General features: G+C 37.9%; 1 protein-coding gene across 2 annotated transcripts in view; it reads left to right on the top strand.

Annotated features, from left to right (window-relative positions):
• tab1 (TGF-beta activated kinase 1/MAP3K7 binding protein 1) overlaps positions 1-13,753 on the top strand; it is a 43,673-nt gene extending 29,920 nt beyond the window's left edge. For both annotated transcript variants that reach the window (XM_053497849.1, XM_053497846.1), the window contains 5 exons: positions 41-152; positions 2,085-2,229; positions 4,037-4,244; positions 9,614-9,767; positions 12,565-13,753. In XM_053497849.1, coding sequence (XP_053353824.1) covers positions 41-152; positions 2,085-2,229; positions 4,037-4,244; positions 9,614-9,767; positions 12,565-12,778 — 833 coding nt within the window. In that variant the 3' untranslated portion in view covers positions 12,779-13,753. The remainder of the gene's footprint in view (positions 1-40; positions 153-2,084; positions 2,230-4,036; positions 4,245-9,613; positions 9,768-12,564) is intronic.
• Positions 13,754-14,532: the final 779 nt, after the last annotated feature.

Raw genomic sequence — 14,532 nt, 5'->3', positions numbered from 1 at the left:
TAGATTAATCTCTCTCTCTCTCTCTCTCTCTCTCTCTCAGGCCTGGACCCAAATCGTCTTAGACAGACGGGGATAATCGCAGGCCAGGGCAGTTTGAGGCGGATCGGAGACTACAAGGTGAAATTCAACTACACAGACATCGACGTCCTCAGGTGGGTTTCACAAAGGAAACAAAAACAGCACAGTTATTCAGGCTTTCACACACACACACACCCCTCTCCTTAAATAATGTACGCTTCGAGCTAAAACATACATCATTTTCATTTCATTAAAGCCCCAAACATTAAATTTAACATAACGCTCATTTCAGCATGATTAATTAACACTTCCATCTGATTGTAATTCCTCTAAGTTTTGAAATCGATTGCTATGTTTCGGTTTATGTGTTATATTAAAAAGTATCAGCTACCAGTATTAAAACAGATCTCTTTGATGTTTCAAAGCTTTAAAAACCATCCTCTTTTTTTTTTTTTTTTAAACATACAAGACTCATATGAGATGAGCTTTATTTATCAATCTTGGTGTGTAAACGTTTTCACATCGGATTTCTAAACATTTCACTAGGGTTACGCATTTCACACGTTTGTCTTAACTATTTTCTTTTCAGTAACTGTATTCAATATGTGTGTTTGAGTGTCTATATATATATACACACACACACAGTAAATGTATATAAACACTACAATTTACTCTTCTACTAGATCTCTATTTTTCTCCATCTATTTATCTTTCATCTAGCTTTCCAATTTTTATCTATCTATCTAGTTCTATCTATCGATCTATCTTAACTGATTCGTTGAACATGGTAACAATCAATAAATAATTTTTAATAATTAATGATAACCAGACACACATTCTCCCTTTGATTTGAGATTTATTTAAACATTAAACAACGTAATCGTGTTTCTCATGGCACACATAATATCAGCACAGATCTCCACATATTCATTTTTCAAATTTTTTTTATGGATAAAAAGCTTGTTTGCTTCCACATAGAAGCACAAATAACTTCTGTCCGTGAATAGCCCTGGCCCTTTATCCGCTCTCATAAACCGAGGTTGGTTTACTGAAATAGTTTTAGAACAATTTCGATCAGTTTTATGGCAGAGTGCTCCGTGAATGTAAAGCCGGTGATCATCGTAGGCAGGCCGGGTCAGTCAGGCATTCACGTAAGGAATTCTTCAAATGAGGTATTAGAGAGCATGTAAAGGATAAGCTACCTAAGTTACCGTTAGATTACAGCCTGGGTTGTTAAGGTTTACACTACATACACAACAAACCATATCAGTTAATATGTTTTTAATCTTAACAGCATTTCATTGGTAAATGATTATGCATTTAGATGCATGTATTGGTTGGTAAACACCAGTCAGGCAGGTTTACATCTAGAGACGTCCACAAAACTTCAGAAAAGGCAAAACACAGAGTGTAATCTTCCAGCTCAGAGCACAGACAGCCACAGACACACGTTAATACTTCTTATTTCTTGGTTCGATGTTTATCCAGACACAATAGCTTGTCTCACTTTACTTTTTTTTTTTTTTTTTTAGCTTACTTTTTTAAACCGTTAGTGGCTATTGAAATGTTCTCATTAAATTCCATTTGCTCAGTCGCAGTCAATAAATAAGATGTTTCAACTTGACACTGCAGTCTGTATATAAAATTACAGCATGTTGAGCGCACCTGTCTGCTGTTTTTCCATATCTCTGTCTCTGCATACACCAGACTGTCTCTTTCTCTATTCTATATTCATTCCGTCTCTTTGGTAGAGTTTGTTTCTTTGTCTATGGGTTTCTCTCTGTTTGATCTGCTCTCCACTTTTCCCCTTTGTTGCCTGTTTGTCCAGTTCAACTACCACTGCATTACCACTCTTTTACAAACCTGCTAACCTGCTCAGCCAGACCTCAGCTTCCTGCCTTGTAAAAGCCACAGCCATGCAAAGGAAGTTGCTGCTTTCTAATTCATACCGCTCTCACAGGCACTTGTTTAACGATGACTCAAGTTTTGGTTTGTTTTAACCTAAAAGATGACACAACCTGATGGTTAAATTATACGCTTTGTGTATCCGACATGTCCACCATCAGCGCGGCTAAGAGTAAGCCAATCATCGCAGAGCCCGAGCTTCACGGCGGCCAGTCGTTGGACGGAGTCACAGGCTTTCTCTTGCTGATGTCAGAGGGGCTCATTAAGGCGCTTGAGGCAGCACATGGACCTGAGCAGGCCAATCAGGTGTGTTCTCGCTCACATGAGTAATTCCCATGTTCTTATTTATGATGTAAGTAATATAAAGAAGACGATCTTGCTTGTTTTTGATCAGAAGTTTTATCATCAGATGTCCGCTGTATTTAGATTGCGGTGCTGAATTACTGCTTCACACTACATAACCATGTCGAAATGTAACCATGACAACAAGCATGAACAACCTTCCATATTTACACCAGCCATTAACTTACAGTGCATGGGAAAGTTTTAATCACAGCAAGATAACACCCTTCATGACACCACGACAATAACGTAATCGTAGCCTTTTGACAGGCCGTCAATCAGATGTAGTGTCTGGAAGGTGCTTATGCTTTGTTATAGTTTAATCACAATTTCTGACAGAAGAAATGCATAGACTTTGTACCAAGAGTCTGTATTCGAGCTTGTATTAGTCTCAAACTCTGACTACTTGGTTTGTTTGGTTTCTTTTTGCCATCGCTGTGTTTATAATCAATAAATGAAAGTGTTTAATTAAGTTTTTTCGGCCTAAGACACTATTCAACTAAAGTTTTTTTTTGTTCTTTGGTTGCTTTAATCATGTGGAGTGAACCTTAAAACCAAACAACAAACAGAACAAAAGTAAGAGTTTGGCTTTTATTCAGCCTCAGAAAACTGAATAATAGGTGATAAAACTTTCTAAATAAAAGTGTGCTTTTATTATATAACGCCAACAGATGAATTCATAGAGATTGTTATTATCAGTTAAAGGACAAAGTGTCTAATTAGACTGAACGCCATTCAAGCCTTTTCTCAATTGATTTAGTGGTTAAATAAATAAAATAAAAGCAATGTTTGCCGATTCTTTTGAGAAGAAAGTTGCTAAGGTTTGTTTCAAAAGTTTTGCTCTGCTGTTGCTGAGCTTCATTACTGAAAGATTACGATCTGTGGGTTTTGTCTTTTATTGGCCGTTACTAAATTAAGAAGGCTGTAGAAAGAAGTCTAGTTTTATCAGCATTGACAATCATTAATTGTGTTATTGTGTTAGTTAGTACTGTAATTCTGTTAGTTATTTCCTAAATAATTCATTTATTTGTTAAAAGGAGGTCTTCTTAGTTCATTTGCATATTAGTTTTCAGAATAGCATGCTCACTATACCATGCTTATTTCAGAATGATGAGCAGTGACAGCGAGACAGTCATGAAAATGTTAATTGAAAGAAGAAAATTGCGACTCGCTTTGGTAAATGTCTTAGAGATAAGTGAGGAAGCGGTACGAGGGTGTGACAGAGAGCGGTAATCAGTGATAGGCCAGTGGGAACAACGGGGATGGATGATTGGTTATCGAGAACATCGTGATCAAGGTTTTGTCACAAATACAACATTATAAGACTTTACACCAGTGACATTGAGTCAATTGAACCTGTTTTGTCAACTTGACTATCAGCAGCAGTTTAGCAACCTTGAGAGATTTATTCCTTGGCCATTTTAGCAACAACATTGGCAACACTGAATGAAATAAATAGAAAAAATTGTTTTAATTTTAAAAGAAAATATTTGATTAATATCTGATACATCCCAGGTAGTTCCTTTTTCTAATTGTTGACCATCAACCACACCTTTGTCTTTTCTGATATTATTCAATATACTAAATTCATGCATTTTCCATTTTTTTTTTTTTTTTTTTTTTTGACTAAATGAGCAAATTTCAGTCAAAAAAAAGAAAAAGTTGAACTGGAAAGCCTTTGTAAGGTTATACGATTAGACAGTCTTTAATTTAATATTACTAGCCACTTATTCTGCATATGGACTCCATGTCCCATAATTCCTTCCTTTAGGAGATGGTTGCCATGGTGTCAGCTGAGTTGGCCCAACAGGGCAACGTGGAGGCGGTGGCCCAGTCGGTGGTGGAACGCGTGAAGCGGCTTCATCATGACGCCTACGCCAGACAGAGAGCGGTGCAGTGTTCACGCCACGAGGACATGACCCTGCTCATTCGCACCATTAATTACCCTCTTTCAGACGGCTCGCTTACTCCAACGCAAGGTAAACATACCTCGCTCTCTGTCCCACTCTCTCTCTCTCTTTCTCTCTTTCTCTCTCTCTTAATGTGTGTTTCTGTGTGTGTGTGTATGTGGTTCTTTCTGTGCCTTATATAACTAGCGTATTCCAAGATCTTTTTTTTACCCAAAAGTGTTTTTTTTTGAGTGGTATTTTAAAGTCGTAAATACGAGCTTTTTTTTTTTTTTAAATCCGTCCTTGTTATGTTCTGATGGCGTCATAAATAGGGTGCTAGCCAAAGCTGTCCGAGCCTAGCCAAAACAACAAGCCAGCTGTCGCGTTCCACTTTCTCGTACGGCGTGTCATTGGCACCAGCCCGAGAGCACGTTCAGTCGTCGCAGGCCAGTGGGAGGTACATTCCTGTGGTCGGATGCTCAGATGAGAAAACAGAGCAAGCGCAGAGTACCTCGGGTTTTAGCTGTGGAAAAAAACGGCAGATAAATAAAAAAATAAACCACATGCCCCGAAACGATCACCATTTTTCACGAACACGAGCAAAAGTTCATGCAGAAATAATCGTTTAGCTAAAGATTCTGGTTTAAACACCAGGACGCCTGGAATCTCAACCTCCTTTATGCAGTTCATCTTAAAAAAATATTACTTTTGATATTTTTAAGAGCAAGAATGTAACATATATATTTATTTATTTATTTATTTTATTGTTTAGTTTTTTTTTTTTTCTCTAGTGATGAGAAATTATGAAAAATTTACAAAGAACGTGAAAATGTATTTGGTTTTCTAATTATCTGTTTTTGTTTTTGTTTTTGCATATTTGTCACACACAATATACAGATCATAAAAACTAATTTTTATATTATACAAAGGTAACCCGAGTAAATACCAAAATTCAGTTTTTAAACGATTATATTATTTCTTAAGGGAAAAGAGCCTGTTTAAACCTACCTGGTCCTATGTGAGAAAATAAGAAAGAGACTGTGCAAAAATGGCATCCATGGGAGAGTTCCAAGGCAAAAGCCACTGCTCACATTTTCCTAAGGTTAACTTGATTATCTCCAAGATTTTTTGGAAAAATTTTCCTGTGAATTGATAAGACACAATTTTAACTTTTTGGAAGGTGTTTACGTCTCGTTGGATCTGGCGTAAAAACTAACATTTCATAAAAAGAACATCATGCCAACAGTCAAACACGGTGGTGGTAGTTTGATGGTCTGGGAATTTGCACCTTCAGGGCGTGGACAAATTTTCATAATCGATGGAACCATAAATCCGGCGCTCTACCAGAAAATCTGCCATCAGTTTGTGACCTCCAGTTCACTTTAATTAAGCACATAATTAAGGTTTTGGAGCAGCCTAGTCAAGATGCGGACAGGAATCTGATCGAGACGATGCGGCGTGACTTTAAACAGGCCGTTCATGCTCGAACGCCTTCCAGTATGTCTGAATTAAAACAATTCTGCATTGAAGAGTGGGCCAAAAGTCCTCCACGGTTGTGTGAAAAAATCATTCACAGTTATCACAAACACTTGAGCCAGTTATTAGGTTTAGGGGGCAAATACTTCTTTACATAGGTCCAGGCAGGTTTGGGCAGTTTTTTGTATCTTTAAAAAATGAAATCATTATTTAAAAAATGCATTTTGTGTTTACTCAGGTTATCTTTATGTAATATTAAAATTATTTTAATGATCTGAATCATTTATGTGTAATAAAAGTAAAAAAATAAATAAAAAAAGAAGGCGCACATACTATTTCACAGTACAATAAACATTAGTTATGGTTTTAAACTTTTTTTTATAAAGACGGTTGCATCTGTTTTACGTACTTCGGGTCTCTCACTTCATGTCTGTGAATTTCACAATTTAATGGTTTGTGCCATTTCCTGTTTCGACACCTGCACCATTTTCTGTATGATAGAGTCAGCGTCAGTCTGTTTTCTTTTCTTTTCATTATTTATTTTTATCAAAGAGCGGGAACATCTTTTGAAGCAGCAGATTAATATGGGCCTGGATTTGATCAGCAATTAAAGTCCAGCATCAGTGATCGAAAGATTAAGGTCAATAAACGTTAACTTGATAAACGAGCGAAGTCTTGCAAAACGAGCAGTACGTATACGCTTTGTCTGCCAAGCGTCACATGATCACAACCGAGCCAAAGGTTCTTCTCTTTCGCATAGTCTCTGCACTTGTATAGTCAACGTCTGTGCGCACATGTAATGGTTACTATAACACTGTGATTACTGTGTGCACGTGTGAAGTTTTTTTTTGTGTGTGTGTGTCCAAGTGACTGTTCTTTAGTAAATGTACAGCAACAACGGCTAAAAAGGTTAAAAAGACTGCAGCAGTGCGGGAGGTGATTTTGTTTAACGACAACCCAACATCATATTTCCGCGAAATCCTCAAAAGGAGGCAATTACCCCCCTTTCTCCCTTCTTTCGTCTCACACCATCTATGATTCTTTTCAACAGTAAAGTGCAGGTTAATTTGTTTTATTTTTGAGTTGTGGAATGAATCATCTGAGTTTTCATTATTTCTTATGGGGAAAATTCGCTTCAATATAAAATGTTTTGGATTACAACCACGCTTTTGGAAAGAATTGTGCTTGCAATCCAAGGTTTAACTGTGTGTGTGTGTGTGTGTGTTTGTGTGTGTGTGTTTGTGTGTGTGTGTTTGTGTGTGTGTAACAGTTAAACCTTGCATTGTTTGCAAAATTCATTCCGGAAGGTCCATGAAATGAGAAAACAGAGCAAGTGCAGAGTACCTCGGGTTTCAGCAGTGGGAAAAAAAAAGTAACTTGGAGTATCTCAAATAACTCCCCATTACAACCGAGGTGTACCGGAGGTGTCTCTGGAAACTAAGGCTATCTGAGTGGAAACTGAGGCTACAGTCCACATCAAATGTCTTACCAAAAATGAACTACAGAAGACTGGAAAATTGTTGAGTCCTAATTTCTGCGCTAACACCCAGAATTTGACATAAACAATATGAAAGCATGGATCCATCCTGCCTTGCATCATCGGTTCATGCGGTTCAGGCTGCTGCTGGTGGTGTTATTGATGTGAGAGATATTTTCCTGGCGCATTTTAGACGCATTAGTACCAAATGTGCATGGTTTAAATGCCACAGCCTATGAAAAAAAATAAACATAAAAAAATAGAAAATTTAGCTGTACAAATATAGAAAAACTAGAAAAACTTGAAATGGAAATTGAAATGATATTTAAGAAGAAATGTCCGGAAAGTGTGCAAATATGCACGAAAGTGTAGATGCAGTGTGCAAAAATAAAATAGATATGTCAAGGTTGTGTATGAATGTGCAAAAATGGTTTAGTCCTGTGTGCTGTTCTGTTTGAGAGATTTTGGGGAGACTATGCAGACCGTAGCCTCAGTTTCCTGGTTCAGCAGGTTCGGAAATACTCAGACCAGCTTGTCTGGCGCCAACAAACATGCCACGAAGGCACCTTCCTTCCCCATTCTGATGCTTGAACATGTCTAAATGTACCGAGTTTCTGCCAAGTGATCGGATGATTAGATATTTGCATTAACGAGCAGTTGAACAGGTGTAATGAAGTAGGTGATTGATATATACACATACAGTGAGGTTAATAAGTATTTTAATATATCTATATATATTTTGCAAGTTCTCTTACATAGAAATCATGGAGGGGTCTACAGTTTTCAGCATAGGTGCATTTCCACTTTGAGAGACAGAATCTAAAAAGAAAAATACGGAAATCACAGTGTATGATTTTTTTTAACAATTTATTTGTGAATTACTGTGTCAAATAAGTATTTGATCACTTGTTTATCAGCCAGATTTTTGACCCTCAAAGACCTGTTATTTAGCTTTTAAATAGTCCAGCTACACTCTGCTCTTGATTCTAAATTAGTAGCACCTGTTTGAGGTCGTTAGCTGTCATAAAGACATCTGTGCACCCCACAATCAGCCAAAGTCTAAGTAGATACATGGGGTATCAATGATGCTAAGAATGCATATGGACTATTCAAAAGCAAAATAACAGGTCTTTGAGGGTCAGAAATCAGCAAGTGATCAAATACTTATTTAACACAGTAATTCATAAATACATTTTTTAAAAATCATACAATGTGATTTCCGGATTTTTTATTTTTTTTAGATTTTGTCTCTCACAGTGGAAATGCGCCTAAGCTGAAAATTGTAGACCCCTCCATAATTTTTCAAAGTAAGAAAAAATTGCAAAATCACAGGGTGATTAAATACTTATTGACCTCACTGTATATGTAAGGTTTCATGGTAAACCCAGTTTTATAAATTTACCATCAGATGTGTGAAGCCTGCATAAGATTTTTCTTCTTCGTTACTTATCAGTGGCTTTAGGAGAAAAAGCTTCGGTCGAGTGAATAAATGAAAGGCAGAGACAAAAAGGCAGGTTAGTGCAGTTTATATAACAGAAAGGATTTCAGTCATGGCTGCGTTTGGAGCAGACGTCTAGAAAAAGAAAGCTTAATTATTATAAGTGCACTTTAGCAGGAACGTTCTTGCGTTATCCATGGCAAGTCATGCGGATACAGGTCAAGAGCTTCTTTTAATGTTCACATCAAACACCACAATGCGGAAGAGTATTTTATTTGATTTTTTTTTTTTTTATTCCCTGAACTTGATGTGCTCAGTGCTATCGTAAGGCCTTTTCCTCAAAGTCTTGTATTTGAGTTACCGCAGCCTTCAACTCGGCATTTTCATTTTTAATTTTTTTTTTTTTCCCGATGTACTTTTAAAATGTCAGGTTCTCTGAAATCATATTTTTGTTCCGCAGCACATTCTCCGGAATGAGAAGTTTATTAGTTCTTAATAAGCTGTTTATTATTTTATTTCCTAATAAACTGGCCAGAGAATGCATATTCTGTTTTTACACACACACACACACACACACACACACACACACACACAGATTATTTTCGTTCAGTTTTTTCACTCGAGTTATAAGTTTCTGTAGTGCGCAGATTGTAAAGTGCGTAAAAATCAATACCGAGGGAACGACGGTGGAATCGTTAAGGGAATCATTACGGCAACTTCATACAGTACATCATAGCCATCTTTATTTAACACCGTCTGCTTTCTCTTTTACGCTGTCTCTCTCTCTCTCTGTCATCTGTTTCATTTCTCCTTTTTCACCTCATCTCTTTCTCCTTGCCCTCTTTCTGTCTGTCTTCTATAATGGCTTTTCTCTTCACCTCATTCACTGTTCCTTCCTTCCTCTCCTCTCTGATCTCTCTTTTTATTTCTCCTTTATTGCCTCAAACGCACCCCCCTTCCCCCTCCGCCCCCCCTTTCTTTCAATACTATCTACTTCTTCAATCTTTCGTTACCATCTCGCCGTTCTGCGCTTTCACTTCCTCTCTCTCTCTCTCTCTGTCTCCTCAGGTGGGCGTATCTACCCAGTGTCAGTGCCCTATTCGAACAACCAGAGCACCAGTAAGACGAGCGTGACTCTCTCTCTGGTCATGCCAGCCCAGGGCACGCTCACCAACGGGACCAATACGGCTTCCACGCTGGAAGGAGGCACCCCCACGCCCGGGTATGGTCCAGTCTGTTTTTTTTTTTTTTTTTTTTTTTTGTCTTTGCTCCAGTTTTTCCTATTAAAGTTTTGATAAATATTTTATGCAGAGGTCCATGTAGCATTGTGCACAGGCTGTTTTTTTTTTTCTTCTTCACATTTCCTGCTTGTTTGAAGAGTGCACCTGCGCCCTTCTCCAGAGGATGATTCCAGGACAGAGTATTGAATAGCAGTCTACCTTGATTCATTTCCATTTCTTTATTTTATTGTTGTGCTCAACATGTGCAGGGGCTCTTTTAAGGAAGTTATTTGTTGCACAGCTATAGTACGTCCTTGTACTGATAAAAAAAACAACAGATGTTATTTAGAAGTGTAATATAAAAGAAACATTATAGTTCTGGGATCAGATTCGCCTGTTTTTTTTTAAGTTAGTAGCTAACTGCAAAACTGTCTGTAGGTACGTTCACATGAGCCCTTACACGAGGTGGTATCAAAATGTTTTGAGATTTCAGACAGCTTGCATTGGGTTTACAAGTTTTTGTTTTGTTTTTTTGAATTGACGCCCTAAAACCCGGAAGTAAAACTCTACCTGATGGTTTGGCCCCTGGGGGAGAAATGCACAACGGCCCAAATGTGAAAAAAGATGACGAGCATGTACTTAGTCTTTCTGCGGACATGCCTCGCCTTTTCTGGTCGAGGGGATGATATTCTCTTCCACTGTTGCTTCGTCTCAGGGTCGTATCTAAAGTTTCATCACCAGTAATGATCCTCGACATAAGGGATGAGTCGTCCACAGAACACCGACGAAGTTCTTGGCAAATCTTGACGCGAGGTTCCTTCTGCTCCTGGGTACTGCAGCCTGGGGACAAACTCAACAGCGACATGACGCATGTTCAAATCACACGTGGAAATTTCGACTGGATTGTTTCGTATGACACTCCGAGAACGGCAACAGTGTTGTCGATCGTTCTCCGAAAATCATCATGCACAAATTGCTGAAGGGTTTCGACATTTTCGAGGGTTGAGCACGTTGAAGGTCTTCCTGATCTCTCATCTTCATCCGGTGATCTCTGAGAGTGATTCGTTTATTTTATGATGGGCGGCGCATATCATCGCAAAACCTCCGTAGGTTTAGTACAGGAAACAGAAATGAGTAGTAATCTTGAGTCTTTGGTCCGAGTCGTTTGTTCTTTTGTCACGTGACTCCCATAGACACTATGCGGTGCAGTAGATTCAAAAGAACGAATAACTCAGACTGGAAGATATGAGAGGTGAGCTACTCATTCTGTTTATTATAATATGTCCTTAGCTGCATTGTAATATTTTCATTACTGGAACTATAGCCAAAATTTGTGTATGCAGATATGTTGGGGGTCTATTTATTGAAAATGCAACATTTTATTTTATTTCTGATTAAAAAATTAACTAAGATTAAATTAACTAAATGACTCAAAAAAAGATTTTGATGAACAAGATTTAAAGAACCGAGTCCCTAAAATGATACAAGTTTCCCATCACTAGTCTTTTGGCACACCAACTTATGAAGGTCGGCGCTCCCTGTAAGTGTGCGCAGAGTCTTGTGCTGCCATCTATTGGTGTGTTACAAAACTAGACTTAAAACCACCACGTATTGCTCAATCAGGATAAAAAAATGCATCATGCAAACTCATGCGAGCAGTCTGACTCTGATGTGAATGAGAGTGGGGTGTGTAAACTTTTAACAAACCTGTACAATTAATAAATAATATATAATGTATTAAAAAAGTAACTTTTCCCTATTTTAGAACTCTTAACATCAATAAGCTGGTGAACATAAATAGAATGTGGACAGTAATAAACAAGATGAATAGTAAATAGTTAGTGAACGAACAAGTTTCAAGCTCAGAGTTTTTGTCAAAAAAATAAAGACACACTGCTCCAACTTCACCAAGTGAACTGATTAGCTTACGTAGGTCTGCCTTTTTGTTGATGTAAGTGGCAGCAGGATGCCTTTAATGAGGAACAGCGATGAGAGAAGCGATCGAGCTGTGTGACTGAATCATTTGCTAATCTCTGACCTGATTGGTAAATTAATAGTCTTTTGTTTTACACTGTGTGAGTGTGACTGATATAGCAATCTGGGATTATTGTCAAGTAAATAAATGAATACGTGATCTGAATGCATACATCGAGAAATCATTCAGAACTGAGATGGCGTGTAATAATATATATATATATGAATCAATATTCAGGGTTTTTTTTTTGGTGGAGATGAAGCTGATTTCTTGCAACTAATCACAGCACAGAAGGCAGGATTTACAGAGAAAGATGAACAATCTGACTGTAACTGAAACCTCAAAGTTGGAGAAATTATATTTTTGCTACTTCCAGCAGATTTAACAGTTCACAGCTTTGCGCATGTCACAAAAGTTTTATACCGATCGAATTTTCACTGGATTAGCGTTCATGTAAATAGTGACACTGAAATCTTTAAAAGGAATTATTTCAGCTGGAGTGAAGACACATTGTCCATGTACACATAGCCACTGTTTAGATTTATTTTTTTATTTTTTTATTTTTTAGTTAAATGCACAGCTTACCATAAATTTCCGGTTTATTAAATCAGATTTGTGAATTCAACAGCACTGAGGTAACGACTAATACAGATCATAAATCTTTCGCCTCATGTTAATTAGGATAGTTCAATAACTGTTAAACATTTACTCTCGTAGCCTGCAGCCTAATAGGTCCTTTGAGCCTTCTTACGCCTACACATTTTATGACCCGTCATAAGCCCTTAATGTGTCTCTGTGTGTCCCCTCCCTGTGTGTGTGTGCAGGCAAAGTCCCACGGCTACCCTACAGTCCACCAACACACACACGCAGAGCTCCAGCTCCAGCTCAGGCGACGGCAGCCTCTTCAGACAGCGTGCGAGCCAGGCGGCGCAGCCGGACGAGACGGGCCGCGTCCCGCCCTACGTCGACTTTACCCACTTCTATCAGATGTGGGGCTCGGAGCACAGCGAGGGATCGAGAGGTCCAGGACCTCAGTAAAGGACAAATCGAGGAACGAGGCCGCTTCCAGCAGTACGGACGTGTAGAATGGATTGTAGTGGCACGCAGTTACACCGAGTGTCAATCAGCAAGCCTTTGTGTAAGGACTTTATTAAGGCCAAAGTGTTTAATAGCCTCATTCTCAAGGTAATAGCCTCGGATTCGCAGTGCCTGCCTTTTCTGTTTGGTGCAGGAGCATTGTTCAATTACAGGTCAATTTTCATTGGATGATGAAATTCAAACATTATTATTATTATAAATAATAATAATAATAATAATAATAATGCTCTTATGTGTTTTTATATATATATTATATCTTAATCCTGCTGAACAAAGCCAATCAGATCCTATGTGATAAAATATCATGATGAAATGTCACTGTTAAAGTTTTCGAGGATGTTATAAAATGCATCATGTGACTACCAGGGGGAAAAAATACACCAACAATTATAAATTATAAACCGTATCAATTAGTGGAGTAATCTAAACACCAGTACACCACCACGATTTTTCGATCTCTTACTCTCACATTGTACGTACGGACATTGAGACTGTTTTACATTTAGACTTTTTTTTTTTAGTAAACTAAATGTATCACGAGAGTTAACTTTTGTTACGTTTGTAACTGCATCCAAACCGAGCACTCTGATACGAGGCTAAAAGTGAATCCTTAATAACAGGGACCTTCAACATCTCCACACAATACTATGAGACAGTGTAGCGTAACCTCTTTCTTTGTGACAGAGATATGTATCGCCCAGCTCGGATTCCCAACGCACGGACACGGCTGTTTGAGCTGCTACGTTTTTTTTTTTTTTTACGCTGTACCTGGTAAAGCCCTGGCCACGATGCTGGAACTCTGCATGCTTATACCGTATCATACGCCGAGTTCTCTAATAGACGCCTACCAGCTGAAGATCCAGAAGGGATTTTATTATTTTTTTATGTTAAATAAAGCATGAGGTAAAGCTTTAACACTTCTGTCTCTCACTGTGTTGATACCAAGGGGCTGATTTTAAAGCGTTCGTTCGGATTAGCCGACATGCTGGAGAGAGCGATATTATGCAAATTCAATTCAATTCAAGTAATTGTGTTGATATTGTCGTTTTGTGCAATGCTGAATGTCAGTGAGGTACTTGAGGGCATTCTCATACACGCCGTTACTAAATACACTTATTATAATACTTAAGTGTGTGAGTGTGTATACAGTACTGTGCAAAAGTCTTAGGCACCATACTACAGTACATGATCTACCAGTTTTATTATATAGGTTTATCATGTTTGCATAATTATGTACAAAATAATTCAGTATTTCCATATATAACTTTAAAATCAATAAATAACATTACAGGATAATATAAGCATGGCTGTAAGGAAAAAATATAAAGTACAAGACAGCATCCAGATGGAAACAAAAAACCTAATGTACGCTCCTGGGATTTGCATAAAAATAGAAAGGAGCGAGTGTAATAAAGTTACCAGAAGAACTCATATATTCTCCAGCAAGCTCAGTAAAACCTAACAGCTGTTTTCCTTATAGTTCTGTGCAAAGGTCTTGGGCACACACAAAAATATGGCATAAGCAAAAGATGCTTTTAAAAACATTTCTGCATAAAAGAAACTTCTAAAAAGAGCAATAAAGAGTAATAAAATAAACAGTCAATATTTGGAGTGAAAACTCATTGCTTAAAATCAGGAGTTTTAGACACAGATTTGTGCAGTTTTATAAAAAAACAGCTGTTAGGTTTTACTGA

Source organism: Clarias gariepinus, chromosome 6, assembly GCF_024256425.1.
Source record: "Clarias gariepinus isolate MV-2021 ecotype Netherlands chromosome 6, CGAR_prim_01v2, whole genome shotgun sequence".
NCBI classification, from domain to species: domain Eukaryota; kingdom Metazoa; phylum Chordata; class Actinopteri; order Siluriformes; family Clariidae; genus Clarias; species Clarias gariepinus.
Note: the sequence above shows the minus strand (reverse complement) of the source record. Positions and strands in the feature narration are given on the sequence as shown.